Source organism: Blennius ocellaris (assembly GCF_963422515.1).
Source record: "Blennius ocellaris genome assembly, chromosome: 14".
Classification (NCBI taxonomy): Eukaryota; Metazoa; Chordata; class Actinopteri; order Blenniiformes; family Blenniidae; genus Blennius; species Blennius ocellaris.
Window position 1 is genome coordinate 23,410,540 of NC_137663.1, and position 14,579 is coordinate 23,425,118.

The 14,579-nt window shown below is 42.3% G+C and overlaps 2 protein-coding genes across 6 annotated transcripts in view; one reads left to right on the forward strand and one right to left on the reverse strand.

Moving 5' to 3' along the window:
• Positions 1–4,982, reverse strand: part of mtmr4 (myotubularin related protein 4) — a 39,749-nt gene extending 34,767 nt beyond the window's left edge. For 2 of the 5 annotated variants that reach the window (XM_080509162.1, XM_080509159.1), the window contains exon 1: positions 1,571–1,701. The gene's annotated coding sequence lies outside the window, so the exon portion shown is untranslated. Of the gene's footprint in view, positions 1–807; positions 834–1,570; positions 1,702–4,956 lie in introns of those variants that run through there. The other 3 variants (XM_080509160.1, XM_080509163.1, XM_080509161.1) reach the window with 3 other exon arrangements.
• Positions 4,983–6,791: 1,809 nt separating this feature from the next.
• On the forward strand, positions 6,792–12,825 carry hpda (4-hydroxyphenylpyruvate dioxygenase a; the record flags this gene model as incomplete). Its single annotated transcript, XM_080508838.1, has 13 exons — positions 6,792–6,812; positions 6,945–7,007; positions 8,187–8,291; positions 8,380–8,422; positions 8,508–8,590; positions 9,932–10,021; positions 10,105–10,211; positions 10,808–10,885; positions 11,125–11,287; positions 11,385–11,456; positions 11,545–11,667; positions 11,763–11,879; positions 12,712–12,825. Exons 3-13 carry the CDS (start codon positions 8,211–8,213, stop codon positions 12,823–12,825), a joined length of 1,071 nt encoding a protein of 356 aa, XP_080364964.1. The 5' UTR covers positions 6,792–6,812; positions 6,945–7,007; positions 8,187–8,210.
• Positions 12,826–14,579: the final 1,754 nt, after the last annotated feature.

Here is a 14,579-nt window from a genome sequence, read left to right on the forward strand (position 1 = left end):
AAACGGACGAGGATGGGACGTTATAATGACATGTTAAGGGTTTTCTTTTTTTTAGCATGATGGTGACCAATGTTATGATAGTGGGCAGTATTCTTAGCATCAGAAACTACCAACATTTCCCCATTATATTTTGGAAGTCCGAAAAGAGGATGTAATCTGAGATGTTGCAAAAAAAAAAAGAGAACTACAAAATGGAGAACAGTGCATGAGATTCAAGAAACTTTTATTTCAAAGACTGGTTTTCAATATTGAAGTCAATAAAAGAACCCGCTGGTGACAGCAGAGGTCTTCTGTTGTGTACTAAAGGTAGCCACGTTCAGTGGTTTCCTTCATCACCCTGGTGAAAATAAAAATATGACCCCTCTTCAATGTTCCTACTCAAAACAGATCAACACTCTCCAGACCGCAGCATTTTGCCGTGTTTACACAGGTCTAAACTATTCCCATGTTTCATTCTGCGCTTGTTTTTTCACATTGCCGCCGACTCCAATTACCACAGGACAGCGATTCCTTTGTGACAAAGTATGCAAATCCCACACACCTTCAACTATAGTAAAAAAAAAAAAAAAAAAACTCCAAAGGTTACTGGGCCATCAATAATTTTATCGAGATTGATCATTGAACCAACAATCATTTCATCTGAGTTCATCCACACTACATTAAACTTCCAACAGTCTTGATGAAGTGTCTAACGTCCAACCGGCCGGGACGAGACGAGCTCGGGACAAATGAGGTCAAGTCAGTGTAAACATGCGACACGCATGCAGCGCTGCACAGACATGCAGGCACATGTGTGGTGTCTGAAACCTTGGGAGTGAAGGAGGCGGCCTGACCTGGTTAAAGAGGGAAAAAAAGGCGATTTACAGGAAGTGCAGACTCAACATTCTTCCTCTGATTATCAGCAGCCAAACAGATAAAAGCTAGAAGTACACAGACTCCTAAAACTCATGTCCACACCCAAAGAATGCCGAGGTTGAAATCCACTTTTCAATTATTATTATTATCAGCAGACAGCGAGCTTCTGAAGCGCCTCAGTGGAAAGTGATGAGTGTAAACGTGTCCAGGGGAATGTTCATATCAAATCAATTTCCTTCTTTCGATTAACTGAGCAGCAAAGTGAACAACACTGAGTATCTAAACCATCACATGCTCCTCTTGCTCCACACATGACAGAAATGTGATCTTTTAAAGTCGAAAAAGAAAGCAAAACAAACTCAGTCTGCAGTCAAACAATGAACTTAGATGAGAACTTCACAAGCAATATTCTTCCTGTGCACATGCAAGCTCAGTTTTAACACACACACACACTAAAATCAGTAATAAACACAGGAAGGCAGCTAAAAGGAGGGTGTTTACTTCCATGTGCTTAAATCCAGACCACATACACCATTTACAAGGACACAACTTTATACTACATGAAAGTGTTCAGTGTGCCGTGCTGCCGTGTCACTTCCCTACACTTTTTTCCCCCACAGACACACCCCCTTTTGCACACAGCTCTACAACAGGGAAAAAAAAAAAAAAAAAACCTGCCCCGTCAAACAAAACAGCACCGAAAGCAGCTTCTTACCTGCACAAACAGCTGAAACAAACTTTTTTGTTGCAACGTCTTGAAAGGTCTGCCCGTCTAGAGATGAATTAAAGCTCAGAGGTTTGCAAAGGAGCAGCAGTCTCCGTCTCCCAAACTCACACTGATTGTAATCCAGTGCATGACATGCCTCCCTCCCTCCCTCCCTCACTCACACTCCGTCTCTATTGCTTACTCTTTCTCCCTCCCACTCTGTAAGCGCCAGGCTTGTTTAAGTGAAGAAAGTCGTACTACAGGGCACGGACTAAACAAATCGCACACCCACAACACACTCGTGACTCACTGGTCTCGAAGAACCGGTGACTTTCGATCATCGAACCAAATCTGAAGACATGCAGACAGCAAGTACAAAACACTGACGGTAGGTTAAAACATTATACCCAGTGCAATATGACTCAACAGATGAGTGAAAATACAATAAAAGAGCAAATAACTATTGTGGTTGTATTTTCATTGGCAAACTTAAATGTACTTGAGGACGTATGAACAGGGTCATTTAAGGACAAACTCAACACATCAATGAGCTACAAAGACACACGAGGAATTAACAAGTAACTTGACCTTTTCAGGTAATAAGTAGTCAAACCTGCTGTTAACACTGCTTTCTGGTTACTTTAGTCCATTACTTACTTTCTCAGCCAACTTCTATTGAGACATTGACGAGAAAAACAAACTCAAAGGGCATTCAGAGACTACAGTTCTCCATTTTTAAAATTTTTCTTCTATAGTATGCAAGTGTGCGCGCTACTTCTACCAGGATATATTCCAAACAATGTCAAAAAAGGCTTACTGGCTTACCTGTACAATTGACAAGACTTTGAATTTTTTTATTTAAGCTATTTAATATTTTGTCCTGCATTGTCTTTAACAATAATATTACTTTTTCCATAATCATACAGAAAAACTACATCGAAACATAACTTGAGACATGCGAAAATAGAATATTCAGCTCAATGTTAACTAGCAAGTGGCTATTTTAAAACTAAAATTAAACACATGTAGTGAAATGGCAGAAACGCTTTGTGGAGTTGCCATTTAATTGTGCGTTTTAAAATCATCCAAAGTTACCAAAATAAATTTCACAAACAATAAATATTTTTGGCTGAAAGTGTCCGTCTTCCCAGGATTGACGTCAAGACAATTCTACCGTTTGGTTGTTCAACGGAGAAACTTGCGAGTCAAAAATAAGGACCTTTGTTTACTGCATCTGCAGTCGAAAAAGAAATCTTTCAATACTTGAAAGGACATGCACGTATGCTAGTCGTGATCAATCTGCTTATGCAAAGTCCTTTTTTAAAGATCTCAGTAACCTCTGAGGAGCAAAAGGGGAAAAAAGAAAGAAAAACACAATGCAAGCTGACCCTTGCTCCAATGAAACACGAGAGAAAAAAGAATGTTACTATCAACTCGAGATGCCAACCACACCTTCGCAGGTCATGTGAAATCATGTTTTCATCTGTGCAGTCATCCGTCACGTGAGTCAGCTTTACAAATTTCTCATGCTGAGATACGAATATCACTAAAGTGTCCAAAACGAACCTCAACAATATTGAGTGGAATTAATTTATACGTCTCTGCCTTCGCTCACTCTCAGCTGGATGAGCTCCAACACCTCGCAACTTTAAGTTTGATAAAGTGAAGAGGAAAGGACAGATGGACAAACTCAATGCCAAATAACCAGGACTAACTGTGACTCACTTCTATGAAACATTTAAATATGGTATTTATCACCATCCATGTTTGACTTTGATCAGAAACATGTCATCATGAATTGCGGCATTATACACAAATTTAACACTGAAACCTTTTTCTTTTGTAATTCAGCTTTTAAGGAGTCTTTGCTCCATGTGAGAGTGCGCGATTCTCAAATGATAGTGCCATGTTTCTGTGTGTACAAAATGGTGTTGACAGTATCAGCAGTCACTAATGCAAAAAAATAACTGGTACTTCTATCAAAATAATTAGATGTCCAGAGAAATCAGGTCAAAAAACATTTAAGGCCATCTATGTAGGGACGTTTTCCATTTTAAACCAGTAGATTATCATTATAGACATTTGAGATTTTATCTTGAGCCACACCTCGCACTGAAAATAAGACGTCAAATGGGACTGGCTTTGGACTCGTGTTGTTCTTTTTTACCCGATGGAACTCTTTCCCCTTTTTATTCACGCAGTATGGGAATGCTCTGGAATTTCACATGGGAGGTGGTTTATACCATTTCAGGCCTAATTGGAAGGGCACTACCACCTCCATCTCCAAAACCTAAAAACTGGTTTGGTCGGTCTAAACAATGATGGAAATCTCTACATGATCTCTGGACAATTCACTGGCTGACGTCTCGTACATGAGCCGAACATCAGCACGGATTAATAAAACAGGACTGAAAACCATATCAATGTGGACAAAAAAAAAATTCAGGGATCTGACTTGAAGGACATTTTGTACTAATGGGAGTTGTTGGGTGGGGTGGTTGTGTGGGACAGAAACATGAAAAACAAAATAAGGATTTCTGTTTTGAGGACTTTCAGTCAAATTGTTATTGCAGTCATACAAAATAAACGATAAAGCAATAGATTATATATCTATTTGTCAGCCAGTAATCACAAGAGAAGGCATAAAAGCACACAATAGACACATTGAGCAAACGACAAATATCCACTATCGTATGAATGAGTAAGAGAATATCGACATAAAGTGTGTGCAGAACATCCAATAGTAAACGTAGCCATTAAAGCGTTTCTTGTGTTTTTAATAAATCGCTTGTGAAGAATTCTGGGGAAATCATAACAAAACAGGAGGGTGTATATAACATCTGGAAACAAAACGTAAAGTACCAGAAGAGAACTAAATAAAAATACATACATGCGTTTGAATGAAACCAGTTTCTGTTCCCTTGGAACCTGAAACGAGGTTTTTTTTATTTTTTTTTTAAATTCTATACCGGCTTCTTCTTCTTGGATTCACGTGTCGTCTAGAAATGTCCAGCGGTGCCGGTGAGAAAGCCCCGATAACAGGTGCTCCGTTTCATTGCTGATAACACAACAGGTGCTGGACGCTTGCAGAGAGGGGGGGACTTTAGACGAAGGAAAGTGAAAGTGGAGATAGGCTTACAGCGGCGGTGATACGAGGAGACGAATCGACAAACCGAAAGTGTGTCTGAGCCTGTGTGTTTGTTAGCACGAGGCTAGCTACCGGCTAGCACCACCGCTGCATGCTGGACTGTAAAAACGGCAAAAACCCCAGCCAGAAAAAGGCTGAACGGACCAAGGTCCACAAGTCCAATACAAGTCCGACAGCTCGAGCACATGTTACACGGAGCACATCAATTAGAAGTCACTTCATTTAGAAAATGAACCGAGTTACTCACTCAGAAAGGATCAGCTGACACAACGGTGACTCAGTAGACTGCACGACTTCCGCATTCTTCTGTGATGACAGCAGCTCTGACCAATGAGCGAGGAGGTAACTGAGCGGTGGTGACCAATGGCGCTGTAGGCTTCGCACCGGCCAATGAGACTCGACGACGGATGCCCTGAGTGACTCACACACACCCACAGTGCAGCCAATCAGCGGCCACCAATCTCCCGCGGCGGACCAATAGAAAATCACAGCGCGGCACAAACTGGATGCCCACATGCACTGCGCGCGCGCGCAGTCACGCAGAGTCGCGCAGAGCGGCGTTTTAATTTGACAACAAAACGTAAAAAAAACCCACGACTATTTAAATCAGGTAAACAAGTTATTACTGTAAATCATTACAGAAACACATATTTACCAACCATAGAAATATGACCAAGGGAAGTCCAAACAATTATTTCGTTTTAATAATAATGTGGCAAAATTATAATTTCCCGTATAATGATGGAAATTGTTCCATGAATGGGGTAAATACGCTTGTCTATTTCTACACATTCATCTGTGAATTAAACATTTTTTTTTAAAAATTAGTAAATCGAGAGTTGTCTTCAGTGTCAGTAAAAGTCTCTTCTTAATGTAAACCAATCAACATTAAGCAGTATGTATGCAATTTGTATAACAATTAATTGCATAATAGAGTGACATGAGTCTATCTGTCTGACATCTATGTAACATGCCCGGGCAGTTTATAGCTCTGTCACTGGGGCTGCAGACTATTCTTGGGCCATAGAGAGTGAACTTTAGAGGTTGCCCAGCAAAACAAACAAACAAACAAACAAACAAGCAAACAAAACAATTAATAAAGCTATTCTATATTCACTGTGAGAATTGGGTCATTTGCTTCTTTGTGTATTGTGGTACAAAATGATAGTAAATAGGAATAGATGTATTTAGATTTGGAAAAAAACACATTACAGCAATTTTTCAATGCAATCTTCAAAACAACATCCGTGGCGGTTGATTTAATGTTAAGCTGTGAAATATCATGAAAGCTATCTAATTCACGGATATAAGTCAAAATCCAGCCCTGCTACAGAACGACTTTGAATTAAAAAGTTATGGGTGGCGCGTTTCACAGGCTTACTGTTTTTATCTCAAGCAATATTGCGCCATCTGCTGGTGAACATTGAAACGTCCTCACCATCACGACTACTGCAGTTTCTACTCATTATAGTCGTTCATATCTATTGCTATTTGTGTTATATTATAGATAGATAGATAGATAGATAGATAGATAGATAGATAGATAGATAGATAGATAGATAGATAGATAGATAGATAGATAGATAGATAGATAGATAGATAGATAGATAGATAGATAGATGTCCTTTGCCGAGGTCAATGCGTTAGTGTTCCTCTGATGACCTCATCGGCGGAGAGGTGACTAAACTTCAGCAGACGCAAACGGGGAAGCGGGGAGGCGGACAGGTGGGTGTAGATGTAGAAGAACCAATCACAGCGGGTGGTCAGGTCAGTACTTATCTATACACAGAGGAAGCGCGCACTGATTTTTTGATCCCCCTCTTCTCTGGACTGAGGCTCATCTGCAATCACAAGTATGGTAAGAGGCCCGGCTGTAATCAGAGCTGATTCTGAGGAGTGGAGGACCCCAGCTGTGGGGCACTGGATCTCCCCACTGCCGAGAGGAGATAGTGATTTGTCAAGTAGATAAGACGCAATTAAATCACATCAGAAGTAGTAAGAGCTGGTGACTGCAGGTCAATCTGAGATCGTCATAATGAAATTTTAAACGATTTCATATCTTCTCTTGCTGTTTAGACAAGCTACACAGATAAAGGAGAGAAGGTAAGAGGATGATTTTAACACTTGATTGCAGTATAAGTGGTTCGGATTCTAGTTGAGAGATTGTTAGAAGAATGAAAACAACACTGAGTCACCTGTAAGTATCCTCTACACCTGTTTCCCCCTCCTTTTCAGCACTTAAAGGGAAGGTTTGTCAAGTTCCATCACCTCACTTTCTGGGTCGGCAATGCAAAACAGGTCGGTATCCAAACCCTGCAACACACCATTTGGATTTTTTTTTTTTTGGACACCCAAGTTTTATTAAGTAAAGTCATAAGAATGGAAAACTGTGAAGACGTCACATGCAGAAGCCGTGACACAATTATCTGACATTATCTGCACGCATTCATTCAAAGGGGAAAACAAACGTCACCGATAATCATTCAAGAAAAAAAAAAGCTGGGTTTTGTTATCTGTTAGTGTGGAAACAAACCGTGCAGCTTCCACGTGTTGACTCTGGCAGGAGAGACATTTAAAGTCGACTGCACGCATGTTTGAGTACAGAAATACAAAGTCTGATGAACTTTGTACTTCACATTTGAATAACATGTTGTTTTTTTCAACTGGTCATCCTATAACCAGTGATCCGGGCCTTCTGGGGGATCACTGCAGTGTCCTTCTTTCTCTCTCTACATCCTTTATTATTTATTATCTCATATAATCAGTGACATTAGATGCTGAAGCAGCTAGTCTGACTCTGAAATGTTGAGTTTTTCTTCTAAATAATTCAGGATTGTTGGATATTTCGCTATGATTTATTAGAATATTGAGACACGAGATCACTGAGTGATTATTAGATGAAAATAAACCTGATGGTGAACCGTAGAGGGCGCTAATGTGCTATTGTTACACTGATCAGAGACCCGAAATAGAGTTTTAGAGGACTTTATTGTAATTGTGTCGATCTGAATTGCTCTGAAGGAACCATGAGGTGCAATTGATTTGTTTTAAATGTATGGAAGAGATTATGGAAGAGAAGAGTGATAAAAGTATATTTTATCTCTTCATTTGATCACTTATCCTATAACAGTGTTTATGTCAGGGTTCATTTTTAAGTGACTTGATGTTCTTTTTTTGGGTACATTTATTAGATTCGGGTTGCTTGTTTCATTCAAAATATGTGACGTCTTCCTACAAAATATGTGAATTTTCACTCAGAAGCCAAAAAACAAGACAAATTTGATTCTATCAATAAAAAAATCAAAGTTGGACCAGCATGTAGTTAAATGAAGCGCCAGGTCTTGAGGGATGTTTGGTCTCAGCTGATCTTTCAAGTCACACCTGAAGGGACTTGAACGCTCTGTTCCTGTCGGGAGTTCTGACTTCAGTCCATCACACACTGCCGTCCACACTAAATCCAGCGTGACCGTTTGACAGGCGGCCTCCTTCTACTGCGACAAGATGGGCTTCGAGCCCCTGGCCTACAAAGGTCTGGAGACCGGCAGCCGTGAGGTGGTGTACCACGCCATCAAGCAAGACAAGGTACGGAAGAAATGTCAAGAGAGAGAGAGTTGGCCGTGTGTCCCTGCTCGTCAACAGACTTCCTCTCACCCTTCCTCTCTCCTCGCAGATCGTATTTGTGTTCGCTTCGCCTCTGAATCCTGGGAACGAAGGTACGTTGGCTCGCCGGGTCTCCCGTGAAGCGCCGGACTCTCCGACTGTGTCAGTGTGTTTCAGCGTTCTACCGTCTGCCCTCAGAGATGGGAGAGCACATGATGAAACACGGGGACGGCGTCAAAGACATCGCTTTCCAAGTGGAGGACCTGGACTTCCTGATCAAGGTACATGACACACACACACACACACATTCACACACACATTCACACAAACAAGGCAATTCGCGAGTCGTAACTCCACACAGGAGGGCCCCCGACCCCCGACCCACACTCAACACGTGGACATTCTTATTATTAGGTAACAATACCAAACACTTCTCCACAGTGCCGGCGACTGGAGGTAAAGTTTACTCATTACAATCTTTTAATAAAAGGGAGAAAAAAAAACTCCAGCCTTGATTTCTTCAGTTTCATTTACAACAAACTGGGTATTCCAGAGGCTGATTGGACATCAGTAGTGAAGCACCTGCATTTACCCATAAGAACTCTTTTAAACTGGTTTATTTACTGTTTCATAAACAGAGACAGCCGATCAATACAATTCCTCCTCAGATAAATCAAATGAAGCTAAAACTAAACTCAGTTCTCTTAATCTTTGATTCTTGGTGAAGCAAAACCTACATTGATGAGAATCTACGTAAAAGACGCAGCCAAAGATTGTTAGAAGCAACTCGCTCAGTGGAGATGTTGCAATGGGTGCAGTATTGCCTGTTATGTTGTTCATCCCTTCATGCAATCCTGACTTTTGTGAAGCGGCAAACGTAAAAGAGCATAAAGTTTCCATTTGAAAGATAATAAAGTAGCTATAAAGCAACAACGTAAAGGATCAGACATAAATTGCAATGAAAGTGCAATATAAATATAAATATAAATATAAATATAAATATAAATATAAATATAAATATAAATATAAATATAAATATAAATATAAATATAAATATAAATATAAATCTATGTTGTTTGTCCACAGCTGGAGCTGGTAAATTCACAATAATGATTCAAACATCCTTAATTACATTTTAAAACTTTACAAGCTGTCAAGTAAAAAAAAAAAAAAAGAAAAAGATGATTTGCCAATGAAGTGTAATGGAGTACAAGAATAATGTGACGATAATACAGATTTTAAACTCAACAGATGTCACTGAGTCGAGCTGCGGTGCATTCAGGTTCAGTCTCGTCTCCCGTGTGATTCAATGTAAAACTGCTTTTTACATTATAGCCACACACACACACACACACACACACACACACACACACACACACACACACACACACACACACACACACACACACACACTGAGGGTGTGTGTTGAAACATAGAGTGAAGAGTTGTAATAGTTTCTGCTGGAGTCCAGCCTTGACCTCTGTCGGCTCACATGAACTGTTTGCCTCAGAGGAGGTCAGACGGGAGCTTCAGATAAACTGTCTCACGACTATCTCAGAGACACATGACGACCAGCAACAGGATGTGTGGTAACTCTCCCCCCCTCCCCTCCAAACCGGCAGACGGCGAAGGAGCGCGGCGCCGCCATCGTCAGGGAGCCCTGGGTGGAGCAGGACGGCCACGGGAAGGTCAAGTACGCCGTGGTTCAGACGGTAAGAGAGGGAGAAGGACTGACGCGTGAAAGAGTCTCACACACACATAAACACACAAGCCCTAATCACGCTTTTGTCCTCAGTACGGAGACACAACACACACACTCATCGAGAACCTGGGACCCTACAAAGGCCTTTTCCTGCCCGGATACAAGGAGCCTCTGTTCAGAGACCCTCTGTTGGCCAAACTGTGAGTCACGACACAACGGACATGACGCGACACGACACGACACAACGAGACCAAGTTTGTTTGTTTTTTTCTAAAAAAGATGTCATATCTTGATATACACTCATGTACAACCAGTAGAAAAATCCAAACATTTCCACACTGGAGCTCTTCAGTCCTTTGGTGGATCTTTCAATAATTTATACATAACAATATATATATATATATGTATAAAGAACATTTACAACAAAAGCTGTTTTATTCACTTGATACATTTTGAAATTCGAATCATGACGGCAGAAATTAACTGAGAAAGACAAAGAAGCCTACAGAACAGTGACGGATAATTTTTATATCGAGCAAAACTGAAGTTTTACGTTGCCCTTTACGGAGGCTGTGGTTCAGTTGGTTGAGTGAGTCGTCCATCAATTGGAAGGTTGCAGGTTCAACTCCCCATCTTCCCTTAGCTCGCATGCCGAAGTGTCCTTGAGCAAGGCACTGAAAATGGAACCCGAAAGAACAATCACTAAACGGACTCTGTGTGTGACGTACGTGTCGTTTTGCAGGACTTCAGAGGAAAAGTACTGACTGTTGTCCCCCCCGCACGTTTCTCTCCACAGTCCGCCGGCGGGCTTGAACTTCATCGATCACATCGTGGGAAACCAGCCAGACGAACAAATGGTGCCAGTCTCAGATTGGTAAGACTCCTGTCGGAGCGCACGTACGCTCCAGTAGACACCCGCGGGGGGCAAAAGGACGAGTAAACATGGCCCACGAACGCTGGGGCAACAAACAGAGAGCACTGCGAAAAAGGAAGAGTTCAAACTCTGCAAACCCTACGAGAGAGGGTGGGGGGGGGGGGGGGGGGGGGGGGGGCAGGAACGTTGGCTCTCTAGGCTTATCGCCGCCGTGCTTGTTTGCGCCCCTCGTGTTCCAGGTATCAGAACTGTTTGCTGTTCCACCGGTTCTGGTCGATAGACGACAAGCAGATCCACACGCAGTACAGCGCGCTGAGGTCCATCGTGGTCACCAACTATGAGGAGACCATCAAGATGCCCATCAACGAGCCGGCCATGGGGAAGAAGAAGTCCCAGATCCAGGTGAGGCCCGGCGCCTCAACCGGCAGGAGCGGCTGGCGTAGGAACAGAGTGTCATTTAAAAAAACAAACCAAACATCCCGATTATGTGTCTCGACAGGAATACGTGGACTATAACGGAGGCCCGGGAGTTCAGCACATCGCCCTCAACTCGTCAAACATCATTGAATCTGTGCGTCTCACGAGGCGGAGCGCCGTCATATTTGTGTGGCACGTCGTTGGTCATGATTTTTATTTTTTTTCCCCCCGCCTCTGAACAGATCAGGAACCTGCACGCCCGCGGGATGGAGTTCCTCCAAGCGCCGGACACGTACTACGACACCCTGCGGGCCAAACTGAAAGACGCTAAAATCAAGGTGAAGGAGGACCTGGACGTCTTACAGGTGAGGGTCTCCACTGGAAGCCGGACTGCTCCTCGTCGGCGTCTCACCTGGAGCAGCAAAAAAATAACAACGTGTGTTTTTTTTCCCTCCGTCAGGCTCTGAAGATCTTGGTTGATTTCGATGACAACGGCTACCTTCTTCAAATCTTCACCAAGCCGGTGCAGGACAGACCCACGCTCTTCCTGGAGGTCATCCAGAGGCACAACCACTTTGTAAGTGACCCCTATTTGTTTCACTGCAACCTGAAATATTCCCCCATGAGGCGACTTGAGCCCCCAGGGAGGGAAACTCACACGATATATCTTAATCTGAAAGCATCTGAGGGGGATATCCCCTCCATTCGCGGTTTATGGACGCAATATTTCTCAAATTTGCAAACCCCTTCACTGTTGGGACCCCGGGGCACCACCGGCCAGTCCTGACTTGTGGGACTTGAGGGTCCCGTTTCTTCACCTCCAGCACCTTGAAGAAGAAGAAGAAGAAGAAGAAGAAGAAGCCAGACCCACCTGAACGCCTGCACACCTGTTTCCCGCTCCCACCCACAGCCCGGGAGCAGCCCCTCTTGTAAAAGCTCAGTAAATCTATCGCAGACGCAGATTAAAAGGCGAGGGGGGGGGGGATCTTTGGGTTGAGTTGCACCCCGTGGCGCTTAACTCACAACACCCGGCGCCCATCAGGCCTGTCAGGGCAGGCACTGAGGTGTCCCTCCGACCGAGTCCGCAGATGTTGGTACGACACATGAAAGCGAGGAGGACGAATCTGCACGGCGGCGGATCGTCGGCCCGGAGGAGTCACCCGACACCCCATCGTTTGATCGCCGAGGGAAAATATTTACGCGATTAATTCGCAGATCCTCCCGTGAGAACATTTATCCGCCGTTTGCGATCCGACATCAAAGAATTAAATGCCCAAACCCCCTCCCCCCCCACTCTCTCCAAAAAAACTCAGTCTGAGAGCCAGATCCCCAGAGCCAAAACAAATGACACAGAAGAAGGCAGATCTTTTAGGTAATTAGCCATCTGTGTGTCTGTTCTCACTCCTCAGGGCTTCGGGGCAGGAAACTTCAAGTCTCTCTTTGAGGCCATCGAGAAGGACCAAGACGCCAGGGGCAACCTGACCGTGCTGACGCCCTCGGGGCAGGGCAAGGCCTTCCGCTGAGCCCCCGCGCCGCAGCAGACTCCCAAACATGGCCGCTGCACATTTCAGAGGCAGCAGACACATCTGTCTTCGCGAGGCGAACCGCGGGGGCAGCATCCCACACGCTTCGAGTTGTCGGTGGATTTTAGATGTCGTGCGTCTGTGTGTGTGTGTGTGTGTGTGTGTGTGTGTGTGTGTGTGTGTGTGTGTGTGTGTGTGTGTGTGTGTGTGTGTGTGTGTGTGTGTGTGTGTGTGTGTGTGTCTGAATAAAGAAAACTCTGTGTCCAAGCGGGTTGCGACGTGCCTTTTTGGATCCGCAACTGAAACACACCATCATTTCAGAAAGAGAGGTCAGTTTATCCACGGGGGGGAAGCAGGACTTGATTAGTGAAGCGTTCGTCTTCATTTCTGAGTGAAAAACAAGAGAATTTGAATTAAAGTTTATAAATCAAATGCCAAAAAAAAACGAGAAAAACAAAAAAAAACCAGGCTCTGATGTAAAATCAGTGTAATAAGTAAGGTGGCAAAAGGCCATAGACAGAAAGCAATAATCACATTTTCAGCAGAACCTTCATGGATTTCACATTAAAAGTTGATTTGACCAGTATTGTTGATCCCAAAACAATAAGATCACTGCAAAATGAGCACAACATTTATTTCTAAATGATGTGTATTCTTTTAGTGTCTAAAATGTAGTTTTTAGTTTGTCATCATAGTTTGTTTTGCTCTCTCTTCTTTGAAATCAGGACTTCCTCGATTATTTACACAGGAGGATTTTGAATAATTACTGAAATACAGAAACATTTCAGTGGTTCAGACTTTAGATGCCTTCGGGTTTGAGGACAGTTGGTTAGATTCCACAAAAGCCTCTGACTTCTGAGTTCTTTTGTTTCAATGTATTTCATATTTTTAATTGCTTTGTTTTAACGTAGTTCTTTTATTTTCTTGAAAAACAGTGTGAACTGCCTTGTGTCTGAATGCTGTCATAGATAAATAAATTCCCTTGCCTCATAACAATTATATTATTATTATAATAGTTTGTTTTTAATTAAAATATCTATCGTTTCAATCGGAATGTTTTGGACTGAAGCGTTGAGCCTTTATTCGTGGTAAACTAAAAATCACTTTGTTACCTGCTTTCCTCTGTGGTTTTTATATACGCACCTGTCGGTTCCACCAGCAGGGGGCAGTAAATGTCAAGTTTCGGCCAGACGTCTGCAGGCTTGTAGATGATTTCCTAATGAAGTGTAAAATCAAAGAAAAACACCTGATATGAATATAAATATAAGTTATAACTTACTAACTAAACTTGAGTTTACTTGAGTGCATATTCAAACAGCAACATTATATAAATACTATTCATTATATGCACAGGTTTAGATAGTTACTGTTAATATACAAAAACATTGTTTTATTATTGTGCAAAAAGTAACCTGCACATTAAAGATAAAACTCATATCATGTATCTTAGGCCTTGAAAACATTTATTTTATGTCAAATTCTAATTACCATATGAGAATATATAGTCATTACAACTGACAACTTCACATCATCATATTTACAATCAATGACTGAATGAATCTCCAGAGAACATTAATGACATTCATGTTTTTTCCCTGCTTGTATTCTGCTTAATGAAAATATACTAAACATGTCAGGTTTCCCTATAACGTGACAAATAATTCCCAAATTGTCATTAGGTTTTCATAAAGTTGGCACGTCTCAGATCCTTTTTTTTCTTTTTTATATGAATTCTTCTTTATTCATTCTACATC